This window comes from Pongo pygmaeus, chromosome 9 (genome assembly GCF_028885625.2).
Source record: "Pongo pygmaeus isolate AG05252 chromosome 9, NHGRI_mPonPyg2-v2.0_pri, whole genome shotgun sequence".
Classification (NCBI taxonomy): domain Eukaryota; kingdom Metazoa; phylum Chordata; class Mammalia; order Primates; family Hominidae; genus Pongo; species Pongo pygmaeus.
In genome coordinates, this window is record NC_072382.2 from 69,016,848 (window position 1) to 69,030,284 (window position 13,437).

At 41.7% G+C, this 13,437-nt stretch overlaps 1 protein-coding gene across 1 annotated transcript in view; it reads right to left on the reverse strand.

The window, feature by feature from the left end:
* SYT9 (synaptotagmin 9) overlaps positions 1-7,796 on the reverse strand; it is a 221,516-nt gene extending 213,720 nt beyond the window's left edge. The window contains exon 1 of the mRNA XM_054438157.2: positions 7,369-7,796. Coding sequence (XP_054294132.1) covers positions 7,369-7,513 — 145 coding nt within the window. The 5' untranslated portion in view covers positions 7,514-7,796. The remainder of the gene's footprint in view (positions 1-7,368) is intronic.
* Between the last annotated feature and the right edge of the window lie 5,641 nt (positions 7,797-13,437).

Consider the following 13,437-nt stretch of genomic DNA (forward strand, 5'->3'; position numbering starts at 1 on the left):
ATTCTAATTAATGGAAATTGGTAGAAAAAACATTAAGATTCTCAAAAAATAAACTGGTACATGATAGAGAATGTGGTAGAGAACACAAAAAAATCACATAAGAGTAAATATAAGAAGGTTCAAAACAAAAAATATTCAGTCCTACCAACAAAAAAACACAAATTGAAACAACTAGGCAGCTATTTAAACCATGTTAAATTAGTAACCTTTTGTTCACATTATACACCTAATGCTAGCGGATTTACTGTTGACATGTAGCAGGGCTTTCCCAAAAGGAAACAGGGGACTATAAATACAAGACATTATTCACACTAAAAAAAAATTACAAGCTAAAATAGCCTCAAAAGAATGGTTAAATAAAAAAGGTATACCCATTCTTGGAATATACATAGTCATCACAATAATAATAATAATTACATAATAATAAGTGTTAACAATGGGAAAATTATAATAATAGAAATAATAGCTAGTATTTATTGAGCATTTACTATGTGTAATTACTATGAGCATATACCAGGTACTATGGTATTTCACATGCATTGCGAGATAGGTACTAGTATAGGGTTGTCAGCATCACCAATAAAAATATAGGATGCCCAGTTCTACTTCAATTTCAGATAAACAACAGATGATTGTTTTGTATAATTATGTGCCATGCAATATTACCCGTTGTTTATCTGAAATTCAAATTGAACTGGCAGCCTGTATTTTATCTGGATAACTAGTAACCCAGATACTAGTAATACATTTTACTGATGAGAAAATGAGGACACAGAGGTTAAATAACTTGTCCAGGAACACACAGCTAATAAGAGGTAATAAAATGCTAAGTTTACAAAAAAGTAGAAAGTAAATTTAGCCTACAAATAATTACAAATGGTAAAACATATACATGTTTGTGGACCACAGCTGAAAGGAAACATGGGCAGGTGATACTACCAACAACATCAATTTATTGATCATTTATTTGAGCATTTACTCTGGGCACAATATTACAGCAATCTTCCACTCCCATTTTATAGATGAATAAAATGAAGAGTGAAATATTTTACTCAAGGTCACTAAGGTAGTAAGTGCAGTCAGATTCTAACTCCAAAGTCCTTGCTTATTCCACTTTGTCATCTTGATGTCCTGGAGGATTTTTTTTCTTTCAGGTGCATTTCTATCAATGTTGATTTAAAGTTTTTGTGTGATAAAATACATGTGCAAGGACATACAAAGATTTCAAAGAGATCTGCAAAGCCTAGTCCTCAGGGTTTGATGTGGTCTAAAGCCCTTCCTAGAGCCCACCAAATGAAACATTTGAAAGAAAAAGAAGTCGTGATGCACATTTATTGCTCCAAGATTGCAGTGAAAACTGAAAACTTCTCCAGAAATGGTGATTTTATTCAACTTCATTCAGAAAACAGAAATACATACTCCATATTTGTCCTTTTAAAAGTGAGATTGCTCCCCCATTTATGCCTCTCACTAAGCTCCTCCACTTTCTCTATACACTTTGGAGTGTGAACTTGTTAGTTCCCTCAAGTCAACCTGTTAGGAAGAGATTATGAATGTTTTTAAGCCAACCATATGGGAAACTGCACTTGCAGCACAAACATAAAAGTGCCTCAATGCTTTTTCAATGAAAGCAACATCTATGCTCTATACATAATATAAAATTTTAGGATGATTTCCTTTAGGTGTCAGTTTAATTTTTCCTTGAGAGTTTATCCCACATCAAAAAGTTTGTGCTTTTGATTGCTTATTTTGAAAGAGGCAGCTGGCCATAGGGCTGCCTGTGATGCCTTTACTACAATTTGCTTTTGTTTTCCCCTCTTGATAATTACCTCATGACTAAACCACTCACTGGTCCATGTAGAGGAGTCCCGCAGAGATGAAAACACACTTGTTTAAATAAAATATTTATGAAGGAGCCCTAAAATGTCACCGAAGTAAATGCAAATTAGATCTTCACATATTGTGCATCCAATATGCCACTCATTCCTTAGAAGACTCTTTTTCCTGATTGCAATTAACATTAATTTTAAAAAATTAATCCCATTGTGCATAATCACACCAAGGTCTATTCATAAACATCTAGTGTTTCAAGACTGATTCTCTTTGGACTATCTTAGAAAAATTTGAATCAAGGCTAATATTTAATCTTGATGATTATTTTGGAGATTTTTTTCATAGAAACTATATTTATTATTTTACATGTACATTTTCTAATAAGTGACTTCATTATAATTTAACAAGGGTGACATTTGTGAAGGTTCTATATTCTGACCTTTTAATGACACTCTATTTAGACAAGATTTTTCTTGATTTGTTTGTTTTTTCCCCCTCTCAGATTGGTGGACATAATAGAGCCTTATGATATGTTCAATGAGCCCTCAAAAGAAAAATGTAGGATAATGTTGTGAAAAGAAAGTTAAGTACCATATCAGTTGATATGGGTACTAGCTGTACAGGGTAACAGTCAAGGTTCCTGGTTTTTGATACTATCTTTCCTAATTTTGCAAGAAACAAATGTGAGCTGAGCTGAGAAGGGTTAGGTGGATGCATTCTTTGCCCAATGGTCTCAAAGGCTGCTCTCTACTTGGCTGCACATTGGAATCAATAGATGAACTTTAAAAATACTGATACCAGGCCCATTTCCCAGAAATTGTGATTTAAAACTGGTCTAGGGTACGGCCCAGTCATTGGTAGTTTTTTTTGTTGTTGTTGTTTGTTTTTTCTTTGTTTGTTTGTTCCAGCTCCCTAAGTATTCCTAATGTGCAGCCAAAGTTGAAAACCATCATCTAGAAAAAGCTTTTCTGGAATAGAGTAATATTTACGTGGAGAGAAGAATCACTAATCGTGAGTCTTAAGGCTCTGCTTCACACTCTGACCTGCTGAACCTTTTCTAGACCTTGGGTACAGACACAGAGAACATGCAGAAAAATCTCCAGAATATGGAGTTGGAACGTGAATGGAAAACCAGTTTCCTGGATAACAGAATTCATAATCAAAAATACTAAGCTGAATCTTTATAACTACATAGAATGTGACCTACACTTAGGGATTAAATCCATCATACAAGTACAGAAGACAGAAAGTGGGTCTAAGTGTGGCTCTTATGAAAAACATCTAGAAAATATTTATTGACAATAACTCCTCAGTTTTCAGTGTATGTGATGTGACTACCTAAGAAGCTACTTTGACTTAGACCCAATTCTTCTTTTAAATGGACTCCATGGCCCCGGGCTAGTTTACTTCTCTGGACTTCAGTTTACTCATATATATCAATCACTTTTAGCCATGGTTCTTGAACTTTAATGTACCTACAACTCTCACCTGAGGATCCTGTTAATATACAGATTCATATTCAGTGGGTCTGGAACATAACTGAGATTCTCCAATTCTAACAAGCTCCCAGAAGCTGCTGCTGCTGAAACACAGATAAGCGCTTAAAAGACTTGTGAGGACTAGTGAAATGACCTACATAAAGTGCTTGGCACAGACATGGTTGGCACCCTACAGAAGAAAAGACTTAAAAAGAAAATGATAAAAACCTGTTTAAGACCTAGACATTACATGATCCAACCCTCCTTTCTGTTCCTTGGAAAGAGTGGATCTAGAGAAGTTAGGATAGTTTACCTCCTAATAGCCAAAGGTGTATGATGGAGAAAAGGGATAAGACTAATGCTTTTTGACTAAAAAAAGTATAATCAAGATCCATGGGTAGAAATTTAAGAGACCTTTTAATTCCCTACAAGGAAAACCTTCTAACAATACATGCTGTTCTACAACCAATTAATCTTCTTGACAGCGAAGTCTCCAGTTAAAAAATACGAGCATAGAGCAATTGACGTTAAAGAGGATAGTCATACCTCAGGTAACTGTTCAACTGTAAAACAGCTTGGCTATCTAAAGAAGCATCACACACTTAATGTGTTACAAAAAGTTAAAATAAAATAAAAAATAAACCTCATGATTTCCCTCCTCACCCCTACCTTCTTCCTGAAGACTTCTACTTGTACATGGAATTTTTTAGGTCAAAAAGCCTTTGAAGCATCCTTAATTGCCCTTCTCTCACCTTTCACATCTCTTCCTTCAATAAATACTTGTGGCTGTACCTGCAAATTGTGTTCATAATCCAATTACTTCTCATCACCTCCATTACCACTATCCCTGTTGAAGTCACTATCACCTCTGTCTGGATTTCTGAAATAGATTCCTAAGAGGTTTCTCTGACTTCACCTTTGCTCTTCAACATAGCAGTCAAAGTGTTGTCACTTCTCTGCTCAGCACCTTCTAATGGCTTCCTATCTCATTCAGAGTAAAAACCAAAGTCTTTATAATGGTTTACAAGACTCTGCATGATCCACCCTCTCTCACTCTTGACTATATGTCTTATCACTCTCCATCTCTTTCACACCTCTCCAGCCACCTCTGAAGTCACCATTTCTAGAATCATATCAATAATGCTACCTCAGGGCCTTTGCGCTTGCTGTTCCCTTTGCCTTAAAGGCTAGTCTCTGAGGCCTGCAAGTTTATGTCCCACATCATTAACACATAAAACACCATAAAGGCAACCAACAGAGCATTCTAATTGCTTTCTGTGGACAAAAGTGCTCACACTCAGCACTTTCCTTTCCACAAGCTGGTACAGATGACAGACTGGGTGAGGCACTTCAGTTCCAATTGTGACTTAGGCTTATTTTTTTAAATCACAATTGCATCAAGTCCTCTGTGAACATCAAGTCAGGGAAATCTGGGTGCAGTACTCCTCCAACAGGGCACTATAACTACCTGGACAAAAAAGAACCTTTCTGATGGCTCAGGCCCGCTGGTCTGTGCCCTAATCTTTCTACACCTCTGAAAAAATGAGTAAATTTCCTAGATGCAGTGTCACTCTGCTGTCCACAGGAAATCATATCTTTTTTCTCCTTTTATAACCAAAGTCCTTAGTTGAGCTTGAGAAAACCTAGCTATCACAGGGTGGCCGTGAATGAACAATAACAGAGAAAGCTGGGACATGGCATTCAGGTGGATTCCTTTCCAGAAAAAGAAGTCATCCATTTACAGAGATGACTCTCTCTAGGAACCCATGTCTCAGGGCTGCTGTGCATGAATGTTCTGGTTCACACTATCAACAGCAGGGACATTATTCACACGGTGTTGTGTGGTGCAGCTTTTCTACTACTCAGCTTTTAGGGTTCGGAGATTAAAGCCACTCTTGCTTCAGAGGGATGAAGACAAATGCATCTGATGTAAGAATTAATGTCGGCAAGGCAAGGAAGGAGGGAAATGAAGGGAGATTTGGAAATGAAGGGAGAAGTGTCCAGAGACGGTGCACTTTGGATGTAATCTTTTGCCTCCTTTCTTCTCACCTTGCACTCGAACCCCCCCACCCCTGCCCTCATGAGCTGGCTACTTTCCAACACAAACCAAAGAGCCAGAGGGGCATGGGGCTACTTCAAAACCCTTGTGTCCTAGTTTAAGAAAGCAGAGCACTGCTATCAGGAACTCAGAGCTGCAAGGTCGACTCCTATCTCTAGCTATTCCTCGGACAAGGAATCAGATTTCCTCTTGTAAGAAGTCTTCTTAGTGACTCTTTCTCAGGGGTTGCCTGGTGTAGGGGCTGAAGAGAACCTGAGAACACAGGATCCAGCTCCTGGATTAAAAGGAGCAGAAGCAGAAAACTGGCCAAAAAGATGTGATTCAGAGATAGGCCTCATCCATTTTCTCTTGTAAAGCCAAAGACAACTGCTTATGTGGGATAACAAGGAGAACTCGTGGTCTGGTCACAGGCAAGGAAGTGAGATGTTTCAATACTAATACTTGCTTTGGGCAAAGCATGGAAAATAATTGTCTTGCTTCTGCTGCTTAAGGACGAACTTCCCCGACTTAAGACATCTTCCTGGGACTCCAGCTTGTGAGATAAGGGACTGTGGTTTATTCAGCACATCACATCTAGCAATGAGGTGCACATAGGCTGGACATTAAACCTCCCTGGAAACCACTGGGATCAGTATTTCTCTACCCAATTATCCACTTTGAAGTAATATATCAATGATCATTCAATAAACTTAGTTAATATAACCACCAGCAATGGAAAACAATATTTTTTCTTTTTCAATAGGAAAAAAAAGCCTCTGGTAGGGAAAATCTGATATAAACTTTAAAATTTTAGCAGATGACTTCACCCCACACACCCATCTTGAATATATCAAGGATATGCTATTTAAGTCTGGCTCAGTGTGACACTCTTTATAAATCAAATAATTCTTTAATTTATCTTTTGGATAAATGGATTTTTATATAATAAATTGTTTTCAATTCGTACATCATAATTTGCAAGGCAATAGCTCATTTCCAATATTTATACATAGCAATATCAAGAGAAAGGCCATTTTCTCATCCCATTTTTAACAATCCAAACACAATATGCTGTTTTGGTAAGTACTTAGGTTGGGAGAATATTCGAGAAAACTATTTCTCCAGGTGAGAAACATCTCAAGCAAACATTGGAAGGAATGCATTTTTCAGTAGCCAGTAATGGATGAGACGACCTGGGAGACCCAGGGACCTCAGGAAAAGCAAATGGCTCCACTAAAACTCCCTCATCCAACCTTAATTGGTCAAATGCCAAAATAAATGAACTTTCCAAAGTTAAGAGCTTTGCAACTTTCACTAGGAATAACTACAGGTGCACAAGCCAGGACCGACGAGTCTACGGACCCCATTGTGGTCGGCGGCAGTCGCTGGTCGAGCCTAGCGCCCAGGCCCAGGCCACCTCCACGCCGTGCGACTCGCCAGGAACGGGTTCAGGCCCGTCTGCCCAAGACCAGAAGCACCCTGTCCCCGGCCCAACGCCGGATCGCGTCCCGCCCTTCTCACCCCAGACCAAGGAAAGGAACTAGATGCTTGGGAGAAACGATGAGCAGCACCCGGTGGGATTCGGCCCCAGTCCGGGGCCGTTCCCAACTCCCAACTTCCCAGAGTTTCCTTCGGCCTCGTCCCCCTTCCCACGGCTTCGAGGCCGCCGCGGCCTCCCCTCGCTCTGAGTGCAGATAGCCCGGGAAGTGGAGAGCGTAGCTCGGAGCTAGGGAGCCGCCCCCAGGAGCCTTGGCGATGGGAGGGCAGGTGGCGGGCGTGGTCCCTCCAACCCTGCCTTAGCCGACCCTGAGTCGGCGTCCGTGCAGTAGCCACCGCCCGGGTCTCGCCTGGTTACAGCATCAGGCCACAGTGCGCTGGTTCTTGATCACTTTCCTGGCTCGCTAGCCGCCCCCCCGCCCTCTCCCAGTCCGCGTCGCTCTTCTGCCTCAGGCCCCGGTGCGGCCCCAAGTCCCAGCCCAGGGCCCTTAGGTCCCTCCAGGCGGCGGTGGCGGCACTCACCTGGGTCGCGGAGCCGGGGTCTGGCACGGTCCCGCAGGTGGTAAATGAAATCCTGGCAGCTGTCGTGCTCCAGGGCCCCACGGGCACAAAGCTCGGCCAGCAGCTGCAGCGCCTGGTGACAGAGCGCGTCCCTGGCCCCGGGCATCGCCCCCCCGCATCCTCGGACCGCGCCGGGCAGGCGGGCGCAGGAGACAGCCCTCCGCCTGCCAGCTCAGAGCAGCCGCCTCCGGGCCGTCCGCGCTCACCGCCAGGGACCAGCCGGGAAACGGTCCGAGCCCGAGCCCGAGCCCCAGACCCAGCCGGCCCAGCCTCCCACCGGTTGCATGCAGCTCTTCGCCAGCCGGTCGGTCAGGCTTTCTCTCTCTCCCGCCCGGTCCCTCCGTCCCTCCCCCGACACCGAGGAGAGGCGGTGCCGCACAGCCCAGAGCGCCTCTCTGCTTGCGCTCCGCCCGCTACTCGCGGCCGCCGGGGGGCGGGGCCAGGTCAGGGGTGCGCGCCGCAGGGTAGGATCGCGGCGGCCCCAGACCGGGGACCTGGGGTACTCCCCGGCTCCTGGCCGAGCGCGAGACTTGGCTTGGGACCTCGGGCCCAGAGCGGCCGCGCCCTGGCTTGGGGAGCGTGAGTGAGTACGCGCTCCGGGCGCTTTCGCTACTCCACCCCTCATCCCTGATGCAAACCAAGCACCCGCTCCCACCACCCTGAGTGTGTCCAAAGCACGTTCTTGGATGCCTAGTTCGAAGGTTACAATCTGGGCACACCCGCCAGATGCGCAGAACCGAGTCCCTGCTTCGAACTTGGAAAGAGCCGCCTGGGTTTGAACCATGGGCCTATGGGTGTCAGATGCCCAAATGCAGGGTTTGGGTCCAAGATTCGCCAACAAAGGAAGGATTTCCTAAGCACAGGCCCTTTTCGACCACTGTGGTGATTTGGAGAAGGTGGAGGCTCTAGGTCAGAACTAAGATCAAATAAATAAACGACTCCTGGGAAAGACCCTGAGGCTTACCTGGGCTTCCTGGGTCCCGGTTAGTTTTCTAAGCGACCGTTTGGAAATCCAAACATTGCCGAAGTGTCTTCAGCACCCAAGGAGGAGTATCACAGAATCTCGGAGAGTTGGAAGGAACCTCAGGGCACCTCTCATCCACCCATCTTTTCAGCCTTTCAAGCAATAAAGCCTAGAAATAACCACGAAGTACTGTGTATGTGTTTGTGTGTGTGTGTGTGTGTGTCACTGTGCCACAAGTCTTTTAGGTACATAATCTCATTTAATTCTGTACATAGCCCAACGAGGTCTGTGTAATTGTTACCCTCATTTTACCAATGAGAAACTGGGGGCTGGGGACTCACAAAGGTGTTACTTGCTCAAATTCATACATGATGAAGGTAGCTTTGATTTTCTCTCTCTTTCTTTCTTTTTTTCTTTTTTCCTTCTTTTTCTTTTGTCTTTTTTGTAATACTGGTGTTCAGGCCCCCACTCTAGAGCGATTAGAGTAGGATCTCTAGAACTGGTAACTATCATTCTTAGCCATGAGGTTGTGCCGTCTCTACGGACGTATCACAACAATTCACATTGCACAGAAAGATAATTTGGAATCCTATAGAATGCTCATGCAACAGTCAAGCTTTGAAATCCTGCTGTGAATGGTGCTAGGGCTTCAGGGAACTTATATGGGAATAGCAGAGAAAATGCAAAGTTGTAAAGGTAAAGATGCCTCCAGAGAGTTGCAAAGAGACAAACAGAGGGAGGAGAAACCAGCTTTTTTTTTTTTTTTTTCTTTTCTTTTATTATTATTATTATTATACTTTAGGTTTTATGATACATGTGTGCAATGTGCAGGTAAGTTACATATGTATACATGTGCCATGCTGGTGCGCTGCACCCACCAACTCGTCATCTAGCATTAGGTATATCTCCCAGTGCTATCGCTCCCCCCTCCCCCCACCCCACAACAGTCCCCGAAGTGTGATGTTCCCCTTCCTGTGTCCATGTGTTCTCATTGTTCAATTCCCACCTACGAGTGAGAATATGCGGTGTTTGGTTTTTTGTTCTTGCGATAGTTTACTGAGAATGATGATTTCCAATTTTATCCATGTCCCTACAAAGGACATGAACTCATCATTTTTTATGGCTGCATAGTATTCCATGGTGTATATGTGCCACATTTTCTTAATCCAGTCTATCATTGTTGGACATTTGGGTTGGTTCCAAGTCTTTGCTATTGTGAATAGTGCCGCAATAAACATACGTGTGCATGTGTCTTTATAGCAGCATGATTTATAGTCCTTTGGGTATATACCCAGTAATGGGATGGCTGGGTCGAATGGAATTTCTAGTTCTAGATCCCTGAGGAATCGCCACACTGACTTCCACAAGGGGTGAACTAGTTTACAGTCCCACCAACAGTGTAAAAGTGTTCCTATTTCTCCACATCCTCTCCAGCACCTGTTGTTTCCTGACTTTTTAATGATTGCCATTCTAACTGGTGTGAGATGGTATCTCATTGTGGTTTTGATTTGCATTTCTCTGATGGCCAGTGATGGTGAGCATTTTTTCATGTGTTTTTTGGCTGCATAAATGTCTTCTTTTGAGAAGTGTCTGTTCATGTCCTTCGCCCACTTTTTGATGGGGTTGTTTGTTTTTTTCTTGTAAATTTGTTGGAGTTCATTGTAGATTCTGGATATTAGCCCTTTGTCAGATGAGTAGGTTGCGAAAATTTTCTCCCATTTTGTAGGTTGCCTGTTCACTCTGATGGTAGTTTCTTTTGCTGTGCAGAAGCTCTTGAGTTTAATTAGATCCCATTTGTCAATTTTGGCTTTTGTTGCCATTGCTTTTGGTGTTTTAGACATGAAGTCCTTGCCCATGCCTATGTCCTGAATGGTAATGCCTAGGTTTTCTTCTAGGGTTTTTATGGAGAAACCAGCTTTAAGGGAGCCTGTAGGGGAGGTTGAGCAGATGCTGTTTCTTCAAAGGGGGGAACCCCTAGAGAAGGAGAAAAAGGCCATGAACAGAGAAGGTGACACCAGAGATAGTGTGATGCTGGGGGGGGGGGGGTGGCGGGGGGACATATAGTAATGGTGAGAAGGTATGTGTGTTGAAGCACATAGAAATATTACACTAATGCCATTATGTCAGAGAGGAACTGAAAGCAACAAGTTCAGTTAAAAAATGACTTTGATAAATCAGGCAAGAGATGATGAAGGCCTAAACCAGGCCAAAGGCATTAGCTAATTGCTAGAAACATCCAAATTTGAAAAACATTTCAAGTATTAAGTGACAAGATTGCAACCAATGGAATAAGAAAGAAGTAAAAGGCACAAATGTTTCAAAATGTTATCTGGGTCATATGTGCTCACACACCCTAATAACACTTAGAAATCCAAGCCTAGAGTTTAGGAGAGAGGAAAGACTGGCAATCATCATTGGAAAGGTAGAAACTGAGTTGCCACATGGGATGGTTCCTTCAAGAAAGAAGAGTTGAAGAAATGAAAGAGGAGATTGGAAGGTAGCAATCAGAGAAGGAGGAAAGATTGTACAGAGGGGAGTCATAGTGATCACGGGAGGAGGAGTGTTTGGTAAAGGAGTGAGCAACAACATCAACTGTAAACTTTCAAATATAGTTTAAAGAGAAAAAACTAAAAAGTGTCCTTTGGATAAAGCAGATAGTAAGACATTCAAGATTTGAACAGACTAGTTACTATGCAACCAACCTTGTGCAAGTTAACATTTTTGTGCCTAGGGTTTCTCGTCTTATCTCAAAGATAACGCGTATCTTTGGATTGTTACAAAGATTACATAAAGCAATATATTTAAGTGCTTGTAATAGTGCTTCCACATATGGGGCAACCAATATGTGTTTTCGTTGTTTCTGTTATGTTTCTACCACAATGTACTAGGTGCTAAACACACTTTCTTAATCTATTACTTACAACATCCCAAAGTGGTTGATGCTATATTTCCTATTTTACAGGCAAAGAAAGTAAAATCAGGTGGTTAAACAATTTGTTCAAGGACAAATTGGTAGACTGTTTCCAAAGACAGCCACAGCCATCCCTCCAATTCCATGTGTCCTTTTGGAGTATGATTTTACCACTCTTTCCATCAGGAAGTCAAGTCTATTCCCCTTCTTGAATTTGGGCCTGCCTTGTGACTCACTTTATTCAACAGAATGTGTAGAAGTGAAATTCTGAGCTGAGTCTAGACTTGAAAAGATCTTGCAAATTTTACAGGATATCTTGCTGGAGAGGGGATCCAGAACAATGAGAAACAATGTGGAGAAAGAATATCATACAGAAGGGAAGTGAGATACTGCTATAGAGTGATCTGTAAATTCTTATGTTGAAGCCCTAATTCCTGATGTCACTGTATTCGGAGATAGGACTTAATTAAGAGTAAATGAGGTCATAAAGGTAGAGCCCTGATCCAATAGGACTAGTTTTCTTATAAGAATCATCAAACCAGTTGTCTGTAAGTATTTGGGTTTATTTCTGGGTTCTCTATTCTGTTCCATTGGTCTGTATTCCTATTTTTATACAAGTGTCATGCTGTTTTGGTGACTATGGTCTTATAGTATAGTTTGAAACCAGGTAATGTGATGCCTCCAGATTTGTTCTTTTTGCTTAGTCTTGCTTTGGCTATGTGGGCTCCTTTTTGGTTCCATATGAATTTTAGAATTGTTTTTTGTAATTTTATGAAGAATGATCGTGGTATTTTGACGGGAATTGTGTTGAATTTGTAGATTGCTTTTGGCAGTATGGTCATTTTCACAATATTAATTCTACCCATCCATGAGCATGGGACATGTTTCCATTTGTGTCATCTCTGATCTCTTTCAGCAGTGTTTTGTAGTTTTCCTCGTAGAGGTCTTTCACCTCCTTGTTTAGGTATATTCCTAAGTATTTTATTTGGAAAGGACACCCTTTTCAACAAATGGTGCTGCAATAATTGGCTAGCCACATGTAGGAGAATGAAACTGGATCCTCATCTCTCACCTTATACAAAAATCAACTCAAGATGGATTAAGGACTTAAATCTAAGAACTGAAACTATAAAAATTCTGGAAGATAACATTGTAAAAACTCTTCTAGACATTGGCTTAGGCAAGGATTTCATGACCAAGAACCCAAAAACAAATGCAATAAAAACAAAGATAGATACATTTCTGGGACTTAATTAAACTAAAGAGCTTTTGCATGGCAAAAAAAAAAAAAAAACAGTCAGCAGAGTAAACAGACAACTCACAGAGTGGGAGAAAAATCTTCACGATCTATACATCTGACAAAGGACTAATATCCAGAATCTACAATGAACTCAAACAAATCAACAAGAAAAAAACAAACAATCCCATCAAAAAGTGGGATGAGGACATGAATAGGCAATTCTCAAAAGAAGATATACAAATGTCCAACAAACATGAAAAAATGCTCAACATGCTAATGAACGGGGAAATTGAAATCAAAAGCACAATGCGATACCACCTTACTCCTGCAAGAATGACCACAATCAAAAAATCAAAAAATAGTAGATGTTGGCGTGGATGCAGTGAACAAGGAACAATTCTACATTGCTGATGGGAATGTAAACTAGTACAACCACTATGGAAAACAGTGTGGAGATTCCTTAAAGAACTAAAAGTAGAACTACCATTTGATGCAGCAGTCCCACTACTGGGTATCTACCCAGAGGAAAAGAGGTCATTATACGAAAAAGATACTTTCACATGTATGTATATAGCAGCACAATTCACAATTGCAAAAATGCGGAACCAACCCAAATGCCCATCAATCAACGAGTGGATAAAGAAACTGTGATATATATATATGATGGAATACTACTCAGCCATAAAAAGGAATGAATTAATGGCATTCATAGTGACCTGGATGAGATTGGAGGCTATTATTCTAAGTGGAGTAACTCAGGAATGGAAAACCAAACATCGTATGTTCTCACTCACAAGCAGAGCTAAGCTGTGAGGATGCAAAGGCATAAGAATGACACAATGGACTTTGGGGCATAAGAATGACACAATGTAACCAAACACCACCTGTTCCCCAATAACCTATGGAAATAAAAAA